The 25,098-nt window shown below is 47.5% G+C and overlaps 1 protein-coding gene across 15 annotated transcripts in view; it reads right to left on the reverse strand.

The window, feature by feature from the left end:
- NFASC (neurofascin) overlaps window positions 1–24,819 on the reverse strand; it is a 192,079-nt gene extending 167,260 nt beyond the window's left edge. For 8 of the 15 annotated variants that reach the window (XM_063646809.1, XM_063646834.1, XM_054466865.1 and 5 more), the window contains exon 1: window positions 24,689–24,819. In XM_063646809.1, the coding sequence (XP_063502879.1) occupies window positions 24,689–24,795 (107 nt within the window). In that variant the 5' untranslated portion in view covers window positions 24,796–24,819. The remainder of the gene's footprint in view (window positions 1–24,688) is intronic. The other 7 variants (XM_063646838.1, XM_054466891.2, XM_054466920.2 and 4 more) reach the window with 4 other exon arrangements.
- Between the last annotated feature and the right edge of the window lie 279 nt (window positions 24,820–25,098).

A 25,098-nucleotide genomic window follows, 5' to 3' on the forward strand; every position in this document is an offset into this window, starting at 1 on the left:
GAATAGAACACAAAGCACTGGCTCCAGGTTATAAACCCTATGTTTCAGTTGGCTTCCGCTTAACTACACCTCAAAGTACTACAGGAGCCAGTGACTAAGCCCTAGGTAAAAAGAGATGCAGAAAGAAGGCTCTAGGCTGCGGCTCTGGGAAGCCAGTCAAGTCTAAATGGGAGATATGGGGGACACACATACACACAGAGGAAATAACCAAAGTTGAAGAGGATTAACATACAAAAATATGAGCTAATGTGATTACAGGGAACTAAAAGCAATCCTCAATTATCTGCAGCAAATGTTCAGGTCTGGGACAGCTTCTTTCTGAGCCTGAACACATTCTAGGCTAGCCACTTCTAATATGGACTCCAAGTATATTAAAATATTTTTTTCAGCCTCGACTAAATAAAAATTAGGAAGGATAATCTGTGTTTTAGAAATGACATCCAGTAGATCATTCCTAAACCAAATGGGGGTTGTAGATTATCTGGGGTTTGGGCTTTCCACAGCATTGCTTCCCATCTGTTAGTGGGGTCATAAAAGTATCAAGCCAGGCTGGGAGGAGGTGGCATGGGAACACTGTCTATTGACAAGGCAGTAGATGCTGTGGGCTAGGCAAGGCCCCAGGTGTGTCTTGAATTCAAGTCCATGGGACTTGCCTCCAGACCAGACCATCAGCCTCTCTTTCAAAGGTCACTGCCCCGCCCCCAAAACATGTACCTAAAATTCTCATGTCACTGAAGACACACAAGCCAGCTCACCCAGATGAGGCAAGCCCAGGAGGCTGGTGAGAGCTCCATGGTGCCACAGCAGTACCCCCGGAGTCCCAGGACCAGGCCCTGAGCTCACCCATCTATGGACTGAATTTTGCCAAAGATAACTCTTAGCTGGTAGGAGAGGATGGAAGGGAATACTGCCCATGTGGCCATGCTCATTTCTGAGCCTCAGGCAGGCTCCAGCCATGAAGGCCCAAACAGAGGCCATTGTCCCAGGCATGGGTCAACCAGCCTCTGCTTAAACACATCCTAAGATGCAGCGCTTACTTCTCACAAGGGTTCTCACCCTCCACTTTCTGTTTTGTTTTTTTTTTCAGACAGAGTTTCCCTCTGTCACCCAGGTTGGAGTGCCGTGGTGCGATCTCAGCTCACTGCCACCTCTGTCTCCCAGGTTCCAGAGATTCTCCTGCCTCAGCTTCTCAAGTAGCTGGCACTACAGGCACGTGCCACCACGCTCAGCTAATTTTTTGTATTTGTAGTAGAGATGGGGCTTCGCCATTTTGGCCAGGCTGGTCTTGAACTCCTGACCTCAGGTGATCCACCCATCTCAGCCTCCCAAAGTGCTGGGATTACAGGCATGAACCATCAAACCCAGTCTTACTCCACTTTCTATTTGGGGGCAGCTCTAATGGGATCAGATGATCGTTAATGCTCCTTCCAATTCTAAGATCCAGTGATTCCCATGGTTAGAAAGTTCTTGGATAAACTGGACAGAAAGCTGCTCTTTGGTTTTAGTTCTGCTATCTAGACTCTCAAAGACTGTGTCTAATCCTGTTTCCAATAACAATCCTAGGGCATGGGTGGCACATTACATCCCTCACTCCTAGCAAACTACTATACTCGCCTGTTCTTCATGATTTTCAGACCCTGTACCATCTTAGAATTCCAGAGCATCAAAGCCAGAATCCTGGAGATTGTTCTCTCTAATCCTTTCATCTTTTTTATCTTGTGATCACCCCAAGGGAATTTTAGAATATTTGGTTAATGTTTGTTATTTTAAGTTTTAAAATATGTAATTTTAGATCAGCTTACTATGAAAATTTTTTATAAAGTGTAGTTTTAACACAATATTTAATGTTGATTATTATATGCATGAAGGCAAATTTCAACTTTATCCCCATTTAGCAATGGCACATACTGTTCAATTTATTTCAGATTAACTAGATAAGAAAAGCATGATTTGACCTGGTGCAGTGGCTCATGCCTGTAATTCCAGTGCTTTGGGAGGCCGAGGCGGGCAGATCACTTGAGGTCAGGAGTTCGAGACCAGCCTGGCCAACATGGTAAAACCCCATCTCCATTAAAAACACAAAAATTGGCTGGGCATGGTGGCATGCACCTGTAGTCCCAGCTACTCCGGAGGCTGAGGCATGAGAATCGCTTGAGTCAGGATCATGCCACTGCACTTCAGCCTGGGTGACAAAGTGAGATTCCGTCTCAAAAAAAGAAAAAAAAAAAAAGAAAAGCATGATTTGTTAACACATTTTTAGATGTCATATTACATCAGGCTTGGGGGTCAAATTATATTACAATAATTTCATCAAATGTTAAGGTTTAAAATAGTTGAAAGCTGCTCTCACATGCTGAAGTTGGAAATTCATACACTTGGTACTTTGTCAGTTTTAAATTTTGCTTCTAAAAAAGAGAAGCTTTCAGACTGATTTACATGCACTTCTTTGTTGTAGATAGTGTTTATTCCCAGTAAATGAAAATCCACTTCAGATATAATTATCACTTTTTTTTTAGTACTGAAACATCTTGATGTGTCATGTAAAAATTCTGGTGAAATGAATACAATCTGGTAGCCATCATCTTCAGACAAATTTGTAGAATTATTATTATTATTGTGCTCCTCATTAACTCTATGAAGTTCCATATGTTTCCTGGTTCATTACGGATAAAATAAACAATAGACTAAGAAGAAAAGCAAATTAAAACTATGAGGGCAAAACCACTGTATTAGTCCATTCTCACACTGCTATAAAGAACTATCTGAGACTAGGTGATTTATGAAGAAAGAGGTTTAATTGACTCACAGTTTCACAGGCTGTACAGAAGCATGGCTGGGAGGCCTCAGGAGACTTACAATCATGGCGGAAGGTGAACAGGAAGCAAGCACGTCTTACCACGGCGGAGCAGGAGACAGAGCACGCAAAGGGGTAAGTGCCATACACTTTTAAACCACCAGATCTCGTGAGAACTCACTCATTATCACAAGAATAGCAAGGGGGAAGTCTGTGTCCATGATTCAATCATCTCCCACCAGGCCCCTCCTCTGACACCCGGGGATCACAATTTGAGATGAGATTTAGGTGGAGACACACAGCCAAGCTTTATCAACCACCACTGCAGCTGGCAGTGTTCAGCAGATAACAAGACACCTGAGAGGTGGAGGCATGAGAGGCATCTTGCCTCCTCTAGCTCCTCACACCTTATACACCAGGAGAGTCCGGTCTGTTCCATATTAAGGAAGAAAACATGGGACAAGGTACTAAATAAATGATTAAAAATTGAAGCCAAGACAGCTGCCATTACAAGCTATTTGAAAGCCCCCAGAGTTGTAAAATCTCAGGCTGGGAAAGGAGTTCTGTTCACCATCACTTCACTCATTGCCTCACTGAATTTTCTAATGAAGAAACTGAGGCCTAGAGAGGTCACCTGGGGTCACCCATTAAGTCAGAGCAGAGCAAGGATTAGTATCCAGTCTCCTTACTCCAAGTCCTCTCTTCTCACTGTGTGCCCCTCAGGAGAAGGTTCCAGAGCCCACTGCAGGAAACGGCAGTGCCAAGGGATTGAACAGGAAGAGATGTTCCTATGCCCTGTTTGTCTAGGTATCCTCACAGCGCCAGACACAGCTCTTTTTCCACAGAAGGTACTTAATCAGTAAACGCTATTGGATACATACATGGATGAATGACCAAACATCATAAAAGAGAGACCACAGCAGGGTTAGGATTGGGACTCCTGGCCCTCAGAGGCCTGCTGTGCCTGCTCTTGCCTGCTTTCCAGAGTTGAGACAATTTCAATCTTGGGAAGGCAGTCGCTTACCACCCAACTGCAGGCGGATGGGGGATGGATGACGAGAACCAGGGGGATGGATGACGAGAACATCATGTGGTTAGAGCACTGGGCTGCAGACCTGGGTTTGGTTCCAGCTCTGAAACCAAATAGTATTAAGCTCCCTACTGAGTTCTTTCCCTCAGGCTCCCACTTGCAAAATGAGGGAATTGGACTAGTGGCTCTCCAAGTATGGTCCCTGGACCAGCAGCATCAGCAGAACCTGTGAACCTGTCAAAAACACACATTCTTGACCCCTACCCCATACCTATTGCCTCAGAAACTGTGTGGGCGGGGCCCAGCAATCCATGTTCTAACAACCCCCCACCTCCCCACCAGTGCCTCAAGATGCAGGCTAAAGCATGAGAACCACAGAAGAGACTGTTTTTAACGTCTCTTGAAGTTCTGACAGTTTCTATCCCAGCCTGGATAAGGAGATGATGGTGACCTTGATGGTGATGGTATTCGCTAACACAAGGTTCTCAAAATGTGCCAAGCACTCTTGTGAGCACTTCACATAAAATAACTCAAGGCCCCAGCAGAAGCCAGTTTTGGTAGGGAGGCTCAGACACACACGGTTGAGGCTGCTAAGTCCACGAATGGGGCCACATCTTCCCATTCAGGGCTCCCACCCTCTGGCTTTGATCACAAGCCCCAAAGGGAGGCCTAAGAAGCAGACTGAAGGTAGACACCAATCTATTAATAGAGGTGTGTGAGCACACAGAATTCACTTAGGCCAACTGGTGTCCCCAGGGACAGGCCTGCCTCCAAGCCCTAGGAATCTCATTCCACATGTCAAACTTGACTTTTGTATTTTGAACAAAGCAGGCTGTTCAATAAATAATGGCCTCTGCGGTATTATCGCAGATTATTTAACTTATTAACAGCTGGGCTGGGGTGATCATGAACGCTTTGCTTCTAAGCTGCAGGTGAAGATCAGAAGCTGGGTTGTAGCCAGGAAACATCCTGAGAAGAGGGCAACGAGCCCTCCATGACCCCTGTCCTTATTTGCTCTGTTCCCAACAGCCAGATTCTAGCAACAACTCTCAAATTAGAAGACCAACAGAAAAAGTACACATAAAGTATTAATGGTTGTTATTCCCAAGCAACTGGGGTTTTTTGATTGTCACTTTTCAAAGTTTATGATTTTTACCTTTATAATCAGACAAATAACATTTAAAAAGTAGAAAGTATAAATCTGTGTACTTTACTGTATGTCTCACTTTAATAAAATTTGCACTGGGTGTGGTGGCTCATGCCTGTAATCACAACACTTTGGGAAGCCAAGGCAGGAGGTTCGCTTGAACCCAGGTGTTTGAGACCAGCCTGAGCAATATAGGGAGATCCCGTCTCTAAAAAATAAATAATTAGCTAAACATGGTGGCACATGCCTGTGGTCCTAGCTACTCAGGAGGCTGAGGTGAGAGGATCACTTAACCGGGGAGGTTAATTACAGTGAGCTATAATTGTGCCACTGCACTCCAGCCTGGGTGACAGAGCAAGATCCTGTTTCAAAAAATACAAAATTGCCAAAAGTGATGACAAAGGGGACTGCATCCAACTCACTGGGCCTTACCAACTGAGCACCTGCTAAGAGGCAGTGTCAGCTCCTGGACAGAGAATGGATGAGAGGGAAAGGACGGGTTCTCCAGGCTTCCCTCCTGGGGCCCTTCTAAGTCTCAGTGTTTCCTGCTGGGAAATGGGGGAATTATACTGTTTCCAGTACAAAGGGGTAATGGGAAGACAAAAGCAGAGCCAGAGGTGAGTCCCCTACTGCCACCCCATACTGCCCTCCACCCTCTCTTTGTATTCATCTTCTTATCAACACCATTAACTGTGACTAATGTCCTTGAACTCCTCTGACCTGGAGGGATCCTGTGAGCTTTCACTTCAGAATGGGACAAACAGAGGAACTGAATAATACTCCCCTCACCACTCACGCCCACCACTCATGGGAAAAGAAGTAAAATATCAAGTGGTCTGCCTCCAAACAGAGATGGCAGTGGATCCAACACAGGGCCAAGGAGGAGCCACTTTTAACCCACTGGGTTTGTGGAATTTTCTGGGGAAAAAAGGTAGATGAGGGGGAGTGGCAGGAGAGAATCAAGTCCTCTGCAACCCCCTGACTTCCCAAATGCATAGCCAATGAGTGAGCAGACATAAAGGAAAAGAGGCTGGTAGCCTTGGGAAAGAGCCAGGAGGAGTCTCTGCAGCCAGAGCAAGTCGGCAGCCCCAAGGTAAGAAAAGAAGTAGACCTGGCCTTCCTTCCTCACTCTGTCTCACATAGGCAGCCTAGGTAGGCAGGTGGAGGGGCATGGGGAAGCAAACGTATCCTACAAATAGATCAGGGCTAGAGAACCCTGGGCTACCAGATGGGAAGGTAGCCCTGTGCTTCACTTCCTTGCCTGGAAAACAGGGCAGCTGAAAAAATGTCGTAAATAGAATGTGGAGTGAGATAGTATATATTTAAAGCACTTAGGACATTGTCTAGCACATAGTAAGCTTTGAATATCTGGTAGCTGCCATTATTTTAACTTAACTATTATTATTACTACTGTTGCTGCTGCTATGACAATAGCCAGGATGGGGTAGTCACAGGCCACTCACACTTAGACCCTATGACCGCCCATGTGTCCTCCCACTGGTGGTTAAGGCAAATAACCGTGGTCAACTTATACACATCTGAGTTCTCTCAACCCAAAACCAGGCCCCCAGTGGAGACAGAAATCTCCTACCTTTTCAGGAGGCTTAACACCTTCTTTTCTCCCTCTTCTCCTACACACCACACACACGCACACACACACACACGGACACTCACACACACGCATACACACAGACAGGCAGCAGTCTTCCGTTAGCACCACTGAGATTCTAGGGTAGACTGGGGCAAAAGTTGAGCAAGTGCCAGCTGCCCAGCTGTGGCTGAATATAGGACTCAGGGCAGCCTCCACAAAACAAATAATGAACAAGCAAGCTAGCCAGCAGCCACACAGCCAGTGGTGATGCAAGAAGACAATGGGCTCTTCCCAGGCTTGGCCACCAAGTCCCGTGGCTGTTGAGACCAGGGCTTGGAACCCTGCCACAGCCGGGAGGGTGCAGTGATGGTCACATGGTTCTCTGTGCCAGGGCTGCTTGATCTGGAAGAGGTCTTAAATTAGGTGGATTACCCTCCATCCCCCACCTAGGAATCCAGAGCTTACCTCAGGCTAGACACCAGCTGAGACCTGGGTCACAGAGGCCCAGGAGAGAACTAGGCTAGAGATCCACAGGCCAAAGTCAGGAGATGGCTACCGTGGCATGGCCCCACCCTAATTCATGCCGCACTCTCGAATGGCCACCATTAGTTTCCCCATCTCTATGGAGGAAATAATATATTGGCTTAGTGTATTAACCTGGTGGAACAAGGGCATAAGGATACAATTAGATCACAGGAAAATGGCTTACTATGAGAAATGGATTCCAATTCCCTACTCTGAAACATAACACCTCACTTCTACCTGTTTTGTTGACTAATCTTCTTGTGTCAGTCTCCTTACCCTCCCTGGCCCTCTTTTTTTTTTTTTTTTTGTATAGACAGGGTCTCACTTCTCACTGTCTTGCTCCGGCTGGCCTCAAACTCCTGGGCTCAAGCAATCCTCCCACCTCAGCCTCCCAAAATGCTGGGATTACAGGTATGAGCCATGGCACCCAGCCACGGGCCTTATTTTTAAATCAGAAGTCATCCCTTCCTCCTTCCATCCTTTGTCCCTGTAGGTGTGGCCAGCATGAAGGCAATTAGGGCTTGAGGATAACTGGACTGTCCATTTCTTCTGAATTCCAGCCCCTCTCCCATGGAGACATAACCTCATGAGCTTATTGGGAGCAAGAGTCAGAGGTCTCAGCCTATCACACAGGCTGGTGTGCAGTGGTGCAATCATAGCTCACTGTGACCTGAAACTTCTGGGCTCAAGTGACCCTCCTGCCTCAGCCTCCCAAGTAACTAGGACTATAGGTGCGCCACCACGCGTAGCTGATTTTTAAAAAATTTTTGTAGAAATGGCGTTTCGCTATGCTGCCCAGGTTGGTCTCAAATTCCTGGCCTCAAGGGATCCTCCTGACTGGGCCTCCCAAAGTGCTGGGATTATAGGTGTGAACCACCATGCCTGGCCAGAGCTCCATCTTTCAAGGTTCCACCCCATATCTCTTCCTTTAAGTCTTTCTAGGTACCACAGATTAAAATAAAATGCCCTCTCCCTTTCCTAAACTCCAGGAGCTCCTGTGGTCTGAACCAGCCATTTGCAGTTGTCCTTTATTTTATTATTATTATTATTTTTTGAGACGGAGTCTCGCTGTGTCGCCCAGGCTGGAGTGCAGTGGTGCAATCTCAGCTCACTGCAACCTCCGCCTCCCAGGTTCAAGCAATTCTCCTGCCTCAGCCTCCCAAGTAGCTGGGATTACAAGTGCTCACCATCACGCCCGGCTATTTTTTTTTTTTGTATTTTAGTAGAGACGGGGTTTCACCATGTTGGCCAGGCTGGTTTTGAATTCCTGACTAACAGAGCAGGAGCACCGTCATCTTGGACATACATCCCCACTTTAAGTTCCAGCTCCCTTTCTAGCCTCATGCTTTCAAGGAAAACATTTCTCTTCTAACTACAAGCAGCCAGAAAGAGCGGACAGTAAAACACAGATAAGACAGCTCAGGCACAGAGGGAAGTAGGGGGAAAGTCCCTTGGGTAACTACCAAACTTCACCCTCATACAATGGGCCCCAGTAAAACAGTGGGCCTTAATAAACACATTCCTTTCTCTTCAGGTGCACTAAGATAGGGAAGCTAAAAGCAGACTCGGGGATATGCCTGCGCCTACAGAAAGATGTATGGGAACAGACACACAACTCTCCCTCCCAAATAAGCACAACAAAGAGGCACAGAAGCAGTCCAAGCCTCTGATAAACTCTCCCACCTAGAATCCTTAAAAACTCTTAGTCTGTAAGAGAGTGTGGCTCTGACCTAACTCAGCCAGCTGCCCCTCTCAAGTTTATTTAAAATAAACCTGTCCCTGTTGACTGAAAAGCCATCCTTCTTGTTTCTCTCCTCTTTCTTTAATTCTTACACTGACCCCAAGTGATCTGCCTGCCTCAGCCTCCCAAAGTGCTGGGATTACAGGCATGAGCCACCGCGCCCGGCCTGCAGTTGTCCTTTAGTACCTGTGTAGTTATCTTTACCATGCATGGATGCCTGGCGTACTTTCTCCACTGGAATACAAGGGTTTTTTAGGCAAAAACTGCCTCTTTGACTCCACTGTAATACCCACAGTATCTAGCATACAATTGAGCACTTATCTGAGGCTCAAAAACATTTTATGGTTGCTCACCAAAGCCATCAGGTGTACTTGAATAAGGCAGAGCATGAAGCTACCCTCAGGAAGGGAAGTGGGGCAAGAATACAACAGCTAACTTTCACAGGGCACTTCTAATTTGCCAGGCACTAGGCAAAGGGGTTAATGTGCATTACTTATTTTAATCCTAACAACCCATGAAGGGTAAGCCCTACTTAACTCTCCACTTTACAAATGAAAATTAGGGAAGATGTAAGTCATTTGCCGAAGATCACACAACTGGTGAACACACAGCCAAATGGAAACCCAGGCAGTGTGGTTCCAGGCCCTGGCTCTTGCTCCATATTCTATTTCCAAGACCAGATGCATGCACTCTGGCATTGGACAATGTCACCTTAGAGAAACAAACCTGGGGCTGGGCACGGTGGCTCATGCCTGTAATCCCAGCACTTTGGGAGGCCGAAGCGAGCGGATCACCTGAGATCGGGAGTTCAAGACCAGCCTGACCAATGTGGAGAAACCCCATCTCTACTAAAAACCCCCGTCTCTACTAATTTTGTAAAAATACAAAATTAGCTGGGCATAGTGGTGCATGCATGTAATCCCAGCTACTCGGGAGGCTGAGGCAGGAGAATTGCTTGAACCCAGGAGGCAGGGGTTGCAGTGAGGTGAGCCGAGATCATGCCATTGCACTTCAGCCTGGACAACAAGAGTGAAACTCTGTGAAAGAAAGAGAGAAAGAAAGAGAGAGAAAGGGAGAAAGGAAGGGAAGAAGGGAGGGAGGGAGGCAGGAAGGAAGGAAGGAAGGAAGGGAAGGAGGAAGGGAGGGAGGGAGGGAGAGAGAGAGACAGACCTGGAGAGGGAAGAAAGGGGAGAAGGCAGACAAATGATTTGGAGCAAAAACAGTCTGAGTGACACACAGAGAAATTAGTATAAGTAAAACTAGAAAAGTCAAAATAAGATCGGTGGATTGTATCAACATCAATATCCTGGTTGTGAGTGTAGTATGATTTTGCAAGATGTTACCACTGGGAGAAACTGCGTAAAGGCACATAGGATCTCTCTGTATTATTTCTTAAGTAGATTAACCATCTCAATAACATGTTCAATTAAAAAAGGAAATGGTCCCAGCAAGCACAATATCTTTAGCCACCGCTGAGTAGTCCTTGGCCTATATTGGTCTGTCCCCAACACACCAGCATCTGGGTAGACCCTGGATGATGTCACCAGCCTGCTGAGAAACAAAGGATTCTTGCTCTCAGAAGCCCCAGCTGCAACTTTTTATGGTGCCATATAAAAGCTCTCTCTTTATTTGTCAAGGTTTCAGGAACACAGAGGAATCATGGGATGTATTCAAAGAGGATTTTCCTACTCTGACTCAGAATGGAGCCAGCACCTGACCCAGCCCTGACCCACTCCCACATCAGCCTTCCAGGAGGGCCCAGCATACAGCATCCATTCCTTTAAGCCTCAGCTTCCCTCCACACCAATGGCAGACAACTCCCATCCCAGGTGTCTGAGCAAGGCAACACACTGATGGCCCTACTGCTGAGGGCAGCCAGATGGAGGAGGAAAGGAGGCATGATCCTGGGGGCCCACCAGCCAAACCCATCCAAGCCCCAGTAGTTCATGAAGCCCATCCATGTCCCAGGAGCCTACTAGGCTTCATGCTGATTCCTAAAATAAAAGGACAGGTTGTGCTGGAATAACCACAGGTCAGTGGGAATAAAAAGATTAAGCATTAAAACCCCAGGCCTCTGTGGTCAGATGGAGCATTTAATGGTGTTACACAGAATGGGCCAGGCTTCTGGGTGACAGGGGATTTGTTTTTGGCCCAGGCCTAACTGGAAGTTTCTATTCCAACCAGAGGAGCAACATACTGACCATGTACACTCAAAAATGGGAAAAAGAGTTTACAGACAGAGAAAGCTCTAGGGACACTCAAAGAGAAACAAGGAGGAGAAAGCCACAATGTAAAAGCAGGGACTTAGCAGAGAACAAATTGAAGCAATACAGTGCTTAAACCCTCTGTACTTTAAGTAAACTTTGAACAATTCATAAGCAAAGCTTAAGAAAGTTCTGGGTGGTGTAAAACTGGCCCTGAAGAATTTCATGAAATACATAAGAGAAGAATCAGCCAAATTAGAAGATATAAAGAGAACAAATGTGGACCAGATATGCTTAGTCAGACCTCGGGGAGAAGCATTAGAAATGTATATTGGAAGCCCATTGCATGTCTGCAGTTCCTAGGTAGTCAGGCTTGAGTTTCCAGTCTGGTGAGCTATATATTGTTCTCTTTTCAGTGTGGGTTCAGTTAGCCTCAGCAAATACCTAATAAGGTCTTGAGATAAAGATCTACTCCAGGTATAGATGGATAAGCAGCTGGACTGGGGCTCCACCCGCTAACTGGTCAGACCATGCAAATCAACCCTCCCTATTTCCTTTTCTGAAGAGGTTAGCTAGAGTGACTTCTGCCAGGAAGTGCCCTTGCAACAGCATCACTGCAGAAGCCAAAGGGGTGGACAGGAGGAGAGCAGACATCAGGCCTCCTCTCAGTGCCAAACCTACTGGAGGAGAGGAGTCACCGACCCCTCAGGATGGGGGGACTGGCACCAGGTGATACAAACATTCTATTGACATCACACCTGGAAGTAAGACGGTTAGGGAAGGCTCATGGGGTTGTCCCCCTTGCATGTTCCCATTTTCTTTTAATACCACAATCAAAAGTAAACCTGTAAGTGAAACAGACCAATGCTGGGTTCAATGGCTCTGTCAAGCAGAGAGAGGACAGTGGTGGCAGGTGGTGATTCTTCTATGGGGAAAATGTCACAGCCTCAGCCTCAGGGCCTCAAGAGCACTGAACAGTGGCTTTACGGTATGGTGTCAGCCAAGACTCACAAAGCACCCATGCTGTCAGATCCTAACATTCCGTAACAGAAGATTGGAGTCTCTGTGATACTCAGACTCTTATCTCACTAATTAATACAAGCAACAGCCAAACAAGGAGGCTTCTCAAACAAAGGGATCATCAACCTGTGCTGGAACCCAGAGTTTCCTGATGGGTAATGAGCTGGGATTAGGAGACTTTGGAATTAGACACACCCATGTGCTATGTGGGACAAGGTGGTTCCCTTTCTGAGCTTCCATTTTCTCAGTGTAATGGGAATAATAACATCCAATCAGGGTTGTGATGAGTCAATGAGATGACAAAGTCAAGCATCTAGGACAGTCGCTGATACACAGTAGGTATCCAGTCAATTGCATGTCCCATAGCCTTCTTGTTATTCTGTAGATGCAGGCACACATAGTGAGACCCCAGAGGGTTGTTAGGACATGAGTCAGAGGGTTAACATTATAGCTTAGCCCTGCCACTTTGGAAATGAATTCTTATACAACCATTTATCTGTACAACACTAGCATTTACAGGACCACTTCTCTATGATTACTTAAATCACCCTATTAAGTGGGCATTAGTATCCTCATTTTACAACTGAGAAAATGAAAGCTAAGGAAGGTTGAACAGTTTGTGCTAGTCGCTTTAGCCCCAGCCTTCTGATCCCTAATTCAGTCTCTGCCCTCCCCACCACCGGAATAATCATCCATTTGGTACATATTTACTGAAAGTTGACTTAGTTCCAGGCACTGGACACCCACTTAGAGTTGCTATTCCAAGAGTAGAGCTAGCCTGCTCTAAGCCAGCTGCATTCTTTGATCCCTCATGGGTGATGGTGGATCTACAGGAGTGGTGGCCAGGGCAGCGGTAGTTGTGCAAGTGGTAGTCGTGGCACCAAGTGACAGAGCCCTTGGCATCATGTTGTAATCAACCGAACTAACCACCCACACATCAGAGAACTACTACTACTGTGGTGCAGGTGTTAGTAATATGCTGTAAGACATTCTCTGACCTCAAGCCACTTACAGTCTCTTGTTGTAAGGAAGATATAGCCACGTGAAAAGCACAGCAGAAGGAGGAGAAAAACTGTCCAGTGGTTCTCAGATTGGGCTACATAGTAGAACTACCTGGAAGGCCTTTACAATATCCCAGTACCTAGACCCAACCCTCAGAGATTGCAATTTCTTTGGCACAGGTTGGGTCTCAGGTATCAGCATATTGTAAGATCTCCCCAAGTGATGTTACCATGTTGGCAGGGTTGAGAACCCATGCATAGGGCCTTGTCCATCAAAGCGCAGTTTGCAGACGGGCAGTACTGGCATTACCTGGGACCTTGTTGGAAAAGCAGAATCTCAAACCCAGTCCAGACCTGCTGATTCTGAACCCGCATTTTAACAAGATCCCAGGTGATCTGTGTGCATATGGAGGACTGAGAAGCACTATGTGGATGATGGTGAAGGGCAGACTCCTCCCTGTGAGGCAGCCAGAGAAGTCCTTCCCCAATCCCAACTGGGATATGCAGCCCACCCACTCCCCACCAGGAAGGGTACACTCAAGACAGTAGAGCCAGGGGCCTGGGTGATCACGGGGAGCCACATTACCAAGCTCTGCTTCTCTTGCTCCTTCAGAGCTGCACCTGGGCCTGCATCCCGGGGATCCATGTGCCAGAGCTGATGGAGACCCATCAAATCTCTTCTGTGACTAAAAGGAAGTCTGAGAGCAAGGCTCTGTCACCATTTAAGTGACAAAAAGAAAAACAAGTTTCTTCCCTTTCCACAGCCCTCTTCCCCATTGTCCCTACCCTCTTCTAAGTGCTCTTCACCATGGAAGAGAAGAGGCGAGCTCAGGACAGCCCTACCTTGGTACAGCCCAGTGAGAGAGCAAGCTGCCTGACCAACCATAAAGGCAGCTCTGTCACTGCAGGCATGGAGGTGGCTGGTACCAGCTAAGCCATTCCCTCATGAAGGAGGGAATCCCTGAGAGGCCAGACAGGGACACACATGTAATCTGGCCCCTCCAGCACCCTGAACCCCACCCGCAGCTCTGGATCCCCGCTACTGCCTTTGTCTTTGTTTTTCCCTATCAGTTGTGTGTGTGTGTGTGTGCGTGTGTGGTGTGTGTTTCATACGTGCCTGCCTTTGCTCTCCCATTAGACTGGGAGCAACCATCTTCAGCTCCTCCTTTGTCAATGCCCGCAGTACTGAGCACAGAGACTTATGCTCAGCAGGGGCTCAATAAATATTATTTGTATTCATGTGCACACAGTTTCTAGGGGTCAAACCCACTGCTCCATGCTAACAAAGAGTGACTCACAAGCAGGTCTTTATTAGGGATTACTATGAGCACATTGAGATTCTATTGGTGAAAACAAGAAGACAATAAGAAATACCTTCAAAAAGCATGCATCCTGGTTTAGGAAATCAGACTTATACATAGCAAGCCTAAGACCAGAGACACAGGAAATCAAGCATGTTTATGGTAAGGTGAGGCAGGCCTATGGAGGCTGGCATGTGCCAACACTATGGAAATTTTCTGCTCCAGTCTTTTGACAGATTATTATTACCTACCTCTTGCTTGGCATTTGTAAGCATTTATCACCCTTTGATACTTCTAACACTCACTCTTCCTTGGGGCAAAAATGGCTCAGAAAAACAAAAACAAAACAGAAAAAGGCTCACCTGTACCCCCACCCTGGGCCATGTCCACTATACCAGACAAACGGGATGACTGTAAAGATACATAGAGTTGCAGTGGGAGATGGATCAGGACTGGGAACCTTTCTCTGCTGAGATGCCTGCAAACATCTGACACCACAGCACATTATTTGTACCCCACCCCACCTCACCCCACGGCCAGCTTTTCAGGGCCATAAACACCGCATAGCTTTCCCGTTCCAGGTTCCAAAAAGTCTTAGATCAGGTCCCTGAGACCCCAGACAGAATCCAAGGAGCCTTCCCTCTGCTTTTGAATGGAAAACTTTCTTGTTTTCTCATTATGAAAACAAGAAAGTCAGGGCAAAACTCACAGCCAGACACAGACTTCAGTTTGGATTCAGCATGGGGCTTTCTCCAACAATTTGTCAAACTTACCCCCACTCAAAAGTCCACTTTAATCTAAGTCAAAGAGGCTTAGGTATGAGGATCAATAAGGAGAGGTAAGTGGCAAAAGTCAAAGATTCTGACTCTATAGAGCTGTGAAGTCTAATACAGTAGGCCCTAGCCACATGTAGCTATTTAAATTTAAATTTAATGTAATTCAAAATTCAATTCTTCAGTCATATTAGCCACATTTCAAGTGCTCATGTAATTGGTGGCTTAATTATGTTAGACTGTGCCGATACAAAACATTTCCAACATCAAAGAAAGTTCTATTGGACAGCATTAATATAAAGCATTCAGATGTTTCATTTGAAGTAATGAGTAGGGTGTTCTGGGAAGTTCTGCTGCTCTCCCCTGGTTTGCTGGGGAGGCTTTAGGTGTTCCGTGGAATGTTGAATAGAGGGTGTGCATTTTCATAAGGAAAGAAGCAATGTGCTGGAATTCTCATGTAAACACAAAAGTTCTAAGGCAAAACTTACAAGGCTACAAATTGGGCCATCTTAGCATGTATACGTGGACACACAGTCTCTCCATACTTTTGCTTTCATCACAAGGACTATGAAGTCAGATACCGTAACTATTTTACCGACAAAAAGCCCACATGCTGCCTAGTCCTAGGCAGAATCATTCTCCAGATCCACTTGGCTGGTTGTAAGCATTCCCCGGCTTTACTTTCCAGTGCAGCATCACTCAAGAGAAAAATCTCTCAGGTCAGGTCAGCACTCTGGACAGCGACAAGCTCCTTCCCAGCGTATTTCAGCACTCCCCTCTGCCCCAAACACCCTTCAGAAGGAACTATCCCCTCAGAAACCACCAGGTGCCTGGGAAGGGACTTCCCACCCACTTCTTCTGACACCACAATCTTGTTGTCTTCAGAGCAAGAGAGTGTTCAGCTATGGAGCTTCAAATACTCCTCACCAACTCCAAAAAAATTCACTCCTCAGTTAGCAAGCCAAGGTTCGCTACAGTCTGGCCCCAGACCGCTTCTTCCACTGCTGCAGCCTGGCCAATTCACCATGCCTGACCACACTAGCTGTTTCCCTCTTCTATCCCTTTGAGTGGGCACTCCTTTCCCCACTAGAAATGCCATTTTCTTATTTTTGCCTATTCAGGTCCTACCCATCTCTAGAGGCCCAAGCCAACCCCCACTTCTCTTCAGAACCTTCCCCAAAGACTTTAATCTACACTGATTTCCTCTGTTCTCTGATAACCCAAAGCACTTCTAGTTTAGATTGTGCTTCAGAAACTTAATTACCTATCAATCATCTTGTATCATTACCAGGTTCATATGTGGGTTTTGCCAGAACTAGCTTTTGCCAGCAACCAGCCATGCAGCCACAAGTCAGTCATGCCACACTTCTGAGTCTTCATTTCTTGATTAGCAAAATAACCATCTTGAACTAAAACATTTCTAACATTTTTTAAGTTGATGTTTCTCTCAGAACAAGTTTCCACCTAGAAGAGTGCAATGCACATAGCAGGGTCTCCAAATAATAACTGCAAATGCAATGAATATCTTATAAAAACAAAACCAGGGCACATCCCAGGGCTGAGACCAGCCACAGAATCCTGGTTTAGCTCCCAATGTGGATGACAAAGGCTTCAATTCCACTCAGTGTGTGATGATAATCGGAAAGATATCTAGTTTCTGCCCTTACCTACGTCAGCATAGAAATATCATCTATGGCCTTGGAGGCATTTTCCTCCATAAAGGCATTCACCTTCAACATGTGGAAAAATACCACACAATGGGTATTATAACAATGGCAGTGACAACGTCTTGCATATAAATTTATCTTATATAGGTCAGTCAACACCTGACAGAAATGTACTAACTTCATTTACTAATTACATACAAGCCCAGACAGACTAGGAAAAGTAACAAGAAGCATAAACATTGGTGGTGCCCCCAAATAAAACTCTGGCTGGTCTCATGAGTCAAGATGTTCCAAGAATTAGGTGGCAGAGAGACAGACTTAAAATTTTACCTCAATATTACACCTCCTGTCAAAATGATAGATAGCTATAATACCTCCTCATAATTAACATCCTGTTATTCTCAAATAATTGGCTTATGGTCAACACACAGTAAGATTTAGGGGAGATTCTTCCACCTTTGAACAAGAAAAAAGGCCTAGAAATATTTAATGACTTTTACCCTGCAAATAAAGATAAAACTAGAACCAGACCTAGTTGGAATAATTCTTCTAACATAGGCACCACACACACACACACGCACACACAGACATACACGCACACACACATCCAAATACACAACTCAGAGAATTCTTAGTAATATAAAGAAAAGAGTGATGAAATTCTCTGACCCTGAAATTGGAGCTTTCACCAAATAGTTGTTTAAAATGTTACTGCCAAAGCAAATTGGCCAGCATCAGTAAAGAAAAAGGGAATTTTCATCACTGAGAAAAGTTCTTGGAATCGCTCTGCCAGCCATTCACTCTCATCCCAGAAAATCACAAGATCTAAGAACAAAACTTAGCATCTGTTCAATCCACTCCAATTGGCCTAAACTGGATCCAGGAAAGCTAGCTCAGCATGAAGGCCAGAAGTCTCCCATCCTAGAAGGCCTTTCCCAGAGCTGGGCATCGTATGTGCTCAGAGAAGCAAAGCAGGGAGATGGCAGTGCAACCAGGTTAGAAGAGTAAAGACCAGCACTCAGGGTTCTCTATGATTTTTGTCTCCATATACTGCTCCAGACACATCCCTCATTACTGAATTATATGCACCCACCACCCAAACCATGCCATTTACCTTCATGAATCAAAGATCCTCTGCATAGTCCTGCCTTTGCACGTGCTTTTTCTCCAGTAGTCTTGGAGAAAGTCTTCAAGTCTTGATATCTCAAGATCCACCAGCCGGGCGCGGTGGCTCATGCCTGTAATCCCAACACTTTGGGAGGCTGAGGTGGGTGGATCACTTGAGGTCAGGAGTTCAAGACCAGCCTGGCCAACATGGTGAAATCCTATCTCTACAAGAAATACAAAAATTAGCGGGGTGTGGTGGTGGATGCCTGTAGTTCCAGCTACTTGGGAGACTGAGGCAGGAGAATTGCTTGACCTGGGAGGTGGAGGTTGCAAGGTTGCAGTGGGTCAAAATCGCGCCACTGCACTCCAGCCTGGGTGACAGAACAAGACTCCGTCTCAAAAAAAAAAAATAAAATAAAAATAGACCCAGCTCAAGTACTTCCTCTTGCAAGAGGCTTTTCCAGATCACCCGAGCCCAATGTGATCTTCCGTCAGCTTTCTAGAACTTACATTCTGGAATTAGCAAATATTACTTGTATTTGGACACATATCTCTTACCACCTCTAGGGCAGGATACAGGGTCTCATAAGCCTCCACATTGCTCCAGGAGATGATGGGTATCCCTGACCCAAATAGCAGGTGCTTGGTGATGATGATGAGAATAATTAGACCTTCTTAGGAGGTTCATTTGCCACCTAAAGTCAGAACTAGGTATGAAGCTAAGTACGAGGGTCTGGGTGGGGCAGGCAGAAACAGGCCAAAAGGGAACCCACTTGGAGGACCACTGTTCACGCAGCCTTCCTCCAATTCTGGGTGCCAACGACTTTTTTATTCTAGGACTGACCGGGAAATCCTTCTTTCCAACCCCTGAGTGGCTGATCCCAGGCTGTTTATCTTGTTAACTCTGTTTATTGTGATCCTGGTAAGAGGTTCTGAAGCTCTCCAAGCCCCTCTCTAATTAAATTCATTAGAACAGATTGGGGCCTTCTTTCTGGATCTCAAAAAAAATAACAACATGATTAGCATCACAATAACGGGGAGAGGGGCTGCCAGGGAGGCCTTTCAGGAGGGGCTGGGCCAGCCTGGGAGGGGAGGAGTGAGGAGGAGCAGGTGAAGGAGGAGAAGGCAGATGCTAAGACAGCTGCTTCCTGGAGGAAGAGAGCAGCAGGAGCCAGGAGGGGATGATAGGGGGGTGAGGGGATGACCCTACCATGCCCCAGGCACTCCAACTTTTTCATGGCACTGCATGTGGGAGAGGAAAGCCACGACAAGAAATTAATCAATGACATAAATCCCAGAAACACGGGCTGTGGGACAGGAACTTGCAGCAATCTTGTAATTTTACAGAGAAAGAAATCCATTTCAGTTAACAATGGGGCCAGAAGTTGAAGGCCCCTCATGCCTTTTAGGATGATGTCCTTTTCCTGCAAGACTTTGCTGCATGGACTAGGGAGAAGGTGGGGCGAGGGTAGGGGAGAACGGGCAGGATGAGGCAGGTCACTTCTTTCCCAGAGAATCTGAACCCAAGTTTTTGCTTATACACCTGTTGGTTCTTTCATCTAGAATACCCTCTGCTTCTCTTGCATATCCAAATTCTGCCAGTTCTTCGAGGCTCAGTTCCATTCCCAACACCTCTGTGTACAGCAGTTAGCATCTGATGAATATTTACTACCAGCTAGGTATTACATTGGGCCTTTCACTATCCTCTCACATTTAATCTCTGTAACAGCCCTGCAAGGTTCATATTAATATCCCCATTTTGCAGATGAGCTGCAGCTATGCAGCTAGCAAGTAGAAGAAGCAGGGTCTGAACGTAGATCTGTCTGGCTGCAAAGGCTGAATGGTTTCTACTATGCCATGTCACCTCCATGACTCCAACAACCTAATCCAACTAACAAATCATGCTTTTCTTTGAAATTTTACTGTCCAGGGTCTGAGGCACGAATGAAGATTTAATTAGACCCTGTATTGTCTTGTTCTCAAGGTGTTTTACCTGTCTCAGTCTTATTTCTTCTATTTGAAAGCAGGAACCACATTTCTATCTTTCAGAAGAAAGTAAGGCACTCAAAAATGCCTTCTAACTGAATCCTTCTAACAGATTTTCCTAGAAAGCCTTGTGCATGTGGATAAAACATCCTAGCTTTTTATTTTTCTACCTGGGGTTGGAGGCGGGGGGGCGGGGGTGGGGGGTGGGAGGTGGGGCTTAGTACAATATATGGGAGAGGAGCACAGGCTTTGAAGTCAAACAAATAAAGGTTTAGATTCTAGCTCTGCAACTCACCTGTTCTGTAATCTTCAACAAGTAACAGCTTCTTTGAATCTGTCATTTTCTATAAAACCAGCAACTTAACAATATCTCATTTGTAGGGTTAACCCTTTGAGGATGAAATGAAATGATGCATATAAAGCACAGAGTAGGGTGCCTAGCACATAGAAAGAACTCGATAATGGTGACTATTGTTATTATTCCACTTTTATTTTTTCTGGCTTGCCTCAAGACCTAATGAAAAAAGGGTGGCCTGAGAGTTCTCAAGCTGGCACAATCTAACCAATGTCCTGGGTCAGCAAAGCTGTGGAAGTGCCTACTCAAGCACCCCGCACAGCCATTAACTCCTGGGCCCTCTTCTGCAGTCCAGGGACCAGGCCATATGCATCCAACATCTGCCCTTACAGTTATGCCTGGGCCCCTGCAGCTAGGCCTGGGCCTTAGCTGGGCATTGTAAGTGCCCAAAGGTTTGTCATCAACTTGCTCAAGCCAAGGCAGGGGTCTGTCCAGACAGTTTGGTGCAATCACTCCAGATCCTACTGCTCACTATGACCCCTCAGCCATGCTCCTACAACACCAGGAATTCATCTAACCTCAATTACAGCAGTTCTTGTGCTGAGTTTTAATTTGGTTTCATTTCTGTGTCTCCAATTTGACTTACATGCCCAATCGCTTGCACAGTACCTGACAGATTCAAAGGCTCAGGACATATTGATGAAATGAACAAAAATGGGTGTGTGGGGGAAAAGAGGGGCTACTCAGACAGATGAAACTGAGAGTCTCTCTCCTTAGGCTATTTTCCCACTTTGGCTATGGATATTTACGGGAATCTGTGGTCAAGTGTATAGCTTCTAAGGACTTCTGCTTACCAACAACTTGCCCTCCCCATCAATGACTCCCACCTGACTCTGACCTCCCCATAATGCCAAATCCTTTCACACACCTTGCAGGTGTGTGAACCTTGCAGGGCTCACAATATTTTTCCTCGCCTTGCTTCTGAGCACATCCCTGTGCATCTTGCCTACACGCGAGTAGCTCCCAGAGCCTCTTTCCTCTGACTCACTGACATTCTAAGCATATCCAGCCACACTTTACTCCTAAAATACAAGAGCTTAGAAGATGGGATTGGGAGAGTTAAGCAGCCTCTACCTCAACGCAGAGCTCCCTTTGGGTATTCCCCTATCAGGCTCTAGCCACATCTAGCCGGGTTCACCTACACACAGAACATTACCCCTCTAGCCCTTCAAGCTGGGGATCTGACAACACCTTGAAACTCATCTTGTCCCCTACCCTTTTCCTGACAGTCAACTTCAGGGTCAGCCCTGAGCTACCATTCTGGATAGGATCAGCCAAGCCCTCTTCATAGCTGTGGAGAGCAGGGTGCTGATACCACTGGAATTAAAGATCCGGCTGTGTAACATCCTTATCTGGATGCTCTTGCTCAAGCTTATCTATGTTATTTGTCTGATCATCTGTCTTCCTCTTCCACTGCCCAGGAGCTCGGAGAGATTGGACCCTGGCTTACTTTTCATCTCTATGGTTTCAGCACCTAGCAGAGCAGCACACTGTAGGGCTTAATGGATCTTTGTTAAATAAGTATGAAACTGGCCTTATGTTCCTCTCACTTCTCCCCTCCCCACCCCAAACATCACCCCAGCCAAAAAGACTGAGAACAGAATTTTTCTGCTTCCCCCTCTCTGATTTCCTAAGAATTTCTTTTTCTAAAGACAAAGGGATGATTCTCACACTCCAGCTCCTGCATGGTCTTGAAGATCTCAGGGTGCCTCTGGCCTCCAAAAAAGCCTGAGGGAGAAGAGTGGAGCCAGAGGTAGGAAACAAGTTGCAATAGACTGATCAGAGCCTTGGAATCCTGTCTCTCACTCACCACAGCAATCAGACCCTCCTCTGGCCCACCCACCCCAGAAATGCAAAGCCAGAACCCTGCCCCCAGCTCTCAGCCACCTCTTCAATGTGTGCCTTAAAGAACCAGCCCTTGTGAGCTCAGCCAGTTGAGCCCACAGCGAGCTGGCTAGGTACAATTGGAAGGTCTTGCTCCAGCTCCCTTGGTTTATTTCTCCATACTCTTTCTGATGCCAAACGAGGGGGTGAGGGGTGAGATTCATTGCACAAAACTAGGAAATATGTACATTGTTATCAGAATCCCCCACTTCACCTGAGCTCCAATCAAGCATTTCAACATCAGAACCTTAATCCAATCAGCTCTCAACAACGGCTGCAGGTAATGCTTTCTCCCTGTACCAGGAAAAGCTGGCAGCCCTTAGGCACTGATGCCAGGGAAAGCTTCCAGCCCCACCCCCTCTCACGCTGGAGAGGGGACGGAGAAGGGTGACAAAGCAAGGTGCAGCCAGTGCCCCTAGCAGTACATCCCCTTGCTGGGCACTGCCTGAGGCCCATTCAGAGTTTACTGCACAGGAGCTGAAGGAGTCCAACCATTTGGATTCCTAAAGTGAGAAAGCCTTGCAGAGAAGGGACAGAGTCTGTTGTCTGCAATTTGCTCTTAACGCCTCAATTTAAGCCTCTGGGTTTCGTCTAAGCCCCCAAGACAGGAATCAGGCTGCCATTCCCTGTTCCACAGTGGCAACCACAATTTCTGGGGCTAAGTGGGAGTGAGTCTCTTTCCTTATTGGCATAATTCTCTCTCTCTCTCTCTATACACGCATCACACAACACACACACACACACACACACACACACACCCCTTCAGTTGAATCCAAAGACAAGGGGAGAAATTACTCCTTCCGAAGTGCCAGCTCAGTCAAGACAAAAGGTGAAATGTATTAGCTGCGTAGCAGGCCCCTCATCTCCTTCAATTCTTCCTGCAATGCAATTCCACCACATCCAATCATCCCCAAACCAGAAGGAGGATAGATCTCTGCCTGCCTTCCTCCACTGCCCCCACCCCACAGCTGGTATGGCCCCTATCCCCAGAGGCTTCCACTCTTCACACACATTTTCCCTGGGCTTTTCTCCTATTGCTTTAAGTTCTGTGGGCTCTGAGGCTGGCTTTGGCTCCACACAAACAATTAAACTCCTGTCCAACCAGGTCTCAAAGCCCTGTGGCTTGCCCTTGCCTTGCTGGAGATTTGATTGAGGCCCAGCAGGGCCCAGCACATTTCCAAGGGTAGATGAGACACAGTAGGCCCTCATGCCAGGGACACAGGCAGGCAGAAAAGGGGTATTGTTGTCCTCTCCCCCACACTGAGGGATGAGGCATCTCTGCTCAACACACACACACACACACACACACATGCATGCACACACACACACACACACACCCCATGCCAAAATGCCAAGGAAGGAGTCAGGAGCAGAACCTGGCTCAGGACAAGATGGGGGCTGCCATGGGGACCAGATTCTAGGTGATTCAGCACTCTGCCCACTCTTGGCCCAGCCCATGGGCCACACTCATGACAGCTCCAGATGCCAAAGTGCTGACTTGGAGGCTGAAGCAGAATCTTCTAAAATCCAAAATTCTCCAGCCCTCCAGCAGGGCTCCTCATCCAGGCCTTTACATCAGGGCTCAGGCCAAGCCCCAGGAGGAGTCTGCTCAGTCATTCGCCTGGACCCTGCCCCTTCCCCATCCTAGTTTCCCAATGCCTAGCACCCCCTCCCCCAATCCATCTAGGAAACAAACCTGAACAGCTAGAGGAGTGGAGTGGCTGCATGGCTGGAGAGGAACGTAAGAGAGAGGCCTACTAACCCCAGCATTCTTCTTCCCCAAGCCACAAATAGGATCAAACATGCAGAAAGGGGTTATATTCCACAACCAAGATCCCCACGCAGGGAAGGAGGGTCCAGGGGCCACTGAGGGAGGGCTGGGTACAGGCTATATGGCTCCACACAGTACCAGGAAGGGCAGTGAGGGAAGGTGACGGGTGTCAGGCCAGCTAACAGCCAAAGCGGGGAGAAGGCGGGGTTCTTGAGAGGGACTGTGATGCAGGAGGACACCAAGAGGCAGCTGGGAAGGGGCTGGGACAGGGCGTGCAAGGGGGAACCGGGGGAGGACAGAAACTGAGGGAGCAAATGGAGAGACAGGACACCAACTGGTAGGGGCATGAGATGGGGAAGAGAATAGGGGAGGCAAGAAGGGGCTGATGTGTGCGGTGGGAAAAATAGGAGTCATGGGGTCATCCAAAGTGGGGTGTCGAGGTAAACAGAAGTACAAGGGCAGGCAGGGCTCACGGATGAGGCGGGGACAGAGAGGAAAGGGAAAGGGTTGAGGATGCGGGAAGGGGGAGGGGACACGGCCAACGAGATAGAAAGGGTGTTGGGGTGGGCAGGGGGCTGGGAGCTGGACGGGGATGGGGTGGGTATACGGACAGAATCGGATGGATTCGGGGCAGGTGACAGTGTGGAGAGGGGAAGGGATGGGAATGTGGACGGAGGGGGAGGGGGACAGGTCAGGGGATGGAGACAGAGGAGGGCGGGAACAAGGGGGTGTCGCTAGGTGGGTTTCCATGACTCTCTACCCCCATCTCTCCGGTGTTCGCGCTCGCCTACCTCCAAGGGCTCGGGCTCCGGCCCTGGGCGCTGTCCGAGCTGTGCGCTGCCGGCGCCGCCACTTCCCCCGCGTCCCCTGCAGCGCCTCTCGCCGCCAGCCGCCGCATTAGGGCAGAGACCAACCCGTGCGCGTCCCCGGGCGGCCGGCGCGCCCCCGACACCCTGCGTGCGCGCCCCCGTGCCCCTCCCTTCGCGCGCCGAGCGGCCGCGGAGCGGGGACCAGGACAGAGGCGGGGGGAAGGATGCTCCGGACGCAGCCCCGCTTGGCGCGCTGGGGAGCGAAGCGCAGAGCCGGGGCCGGAAAAAAAATCCTCCTTTCTCTTTTCACCTGAGGCCTCTTTGCGGGCTCGCCTTGAGAGTGATAACTAGTCCCCCCGTTTCCGTTCGCTGAGCACCTACTACGTGCAAAG

The sequence above is a fragment of the Pongo pygmaeus genome, chromosome 1 (genome assembly GCF_028885625.2).
Source record: "Pongo pygmaeus isolate AG05252 chromosome 1, NHGRI_mPonPyg2-v2.0_pri, whole genome shotgun sequence".
In the NCBI taxonomy this organism is placed as follows: domain Eukaryota; kingdom Metazoa; phylum Chordata; class Mammalia; order Primates; family Hominidae; genus Pongo; species Pongo pygmaeus.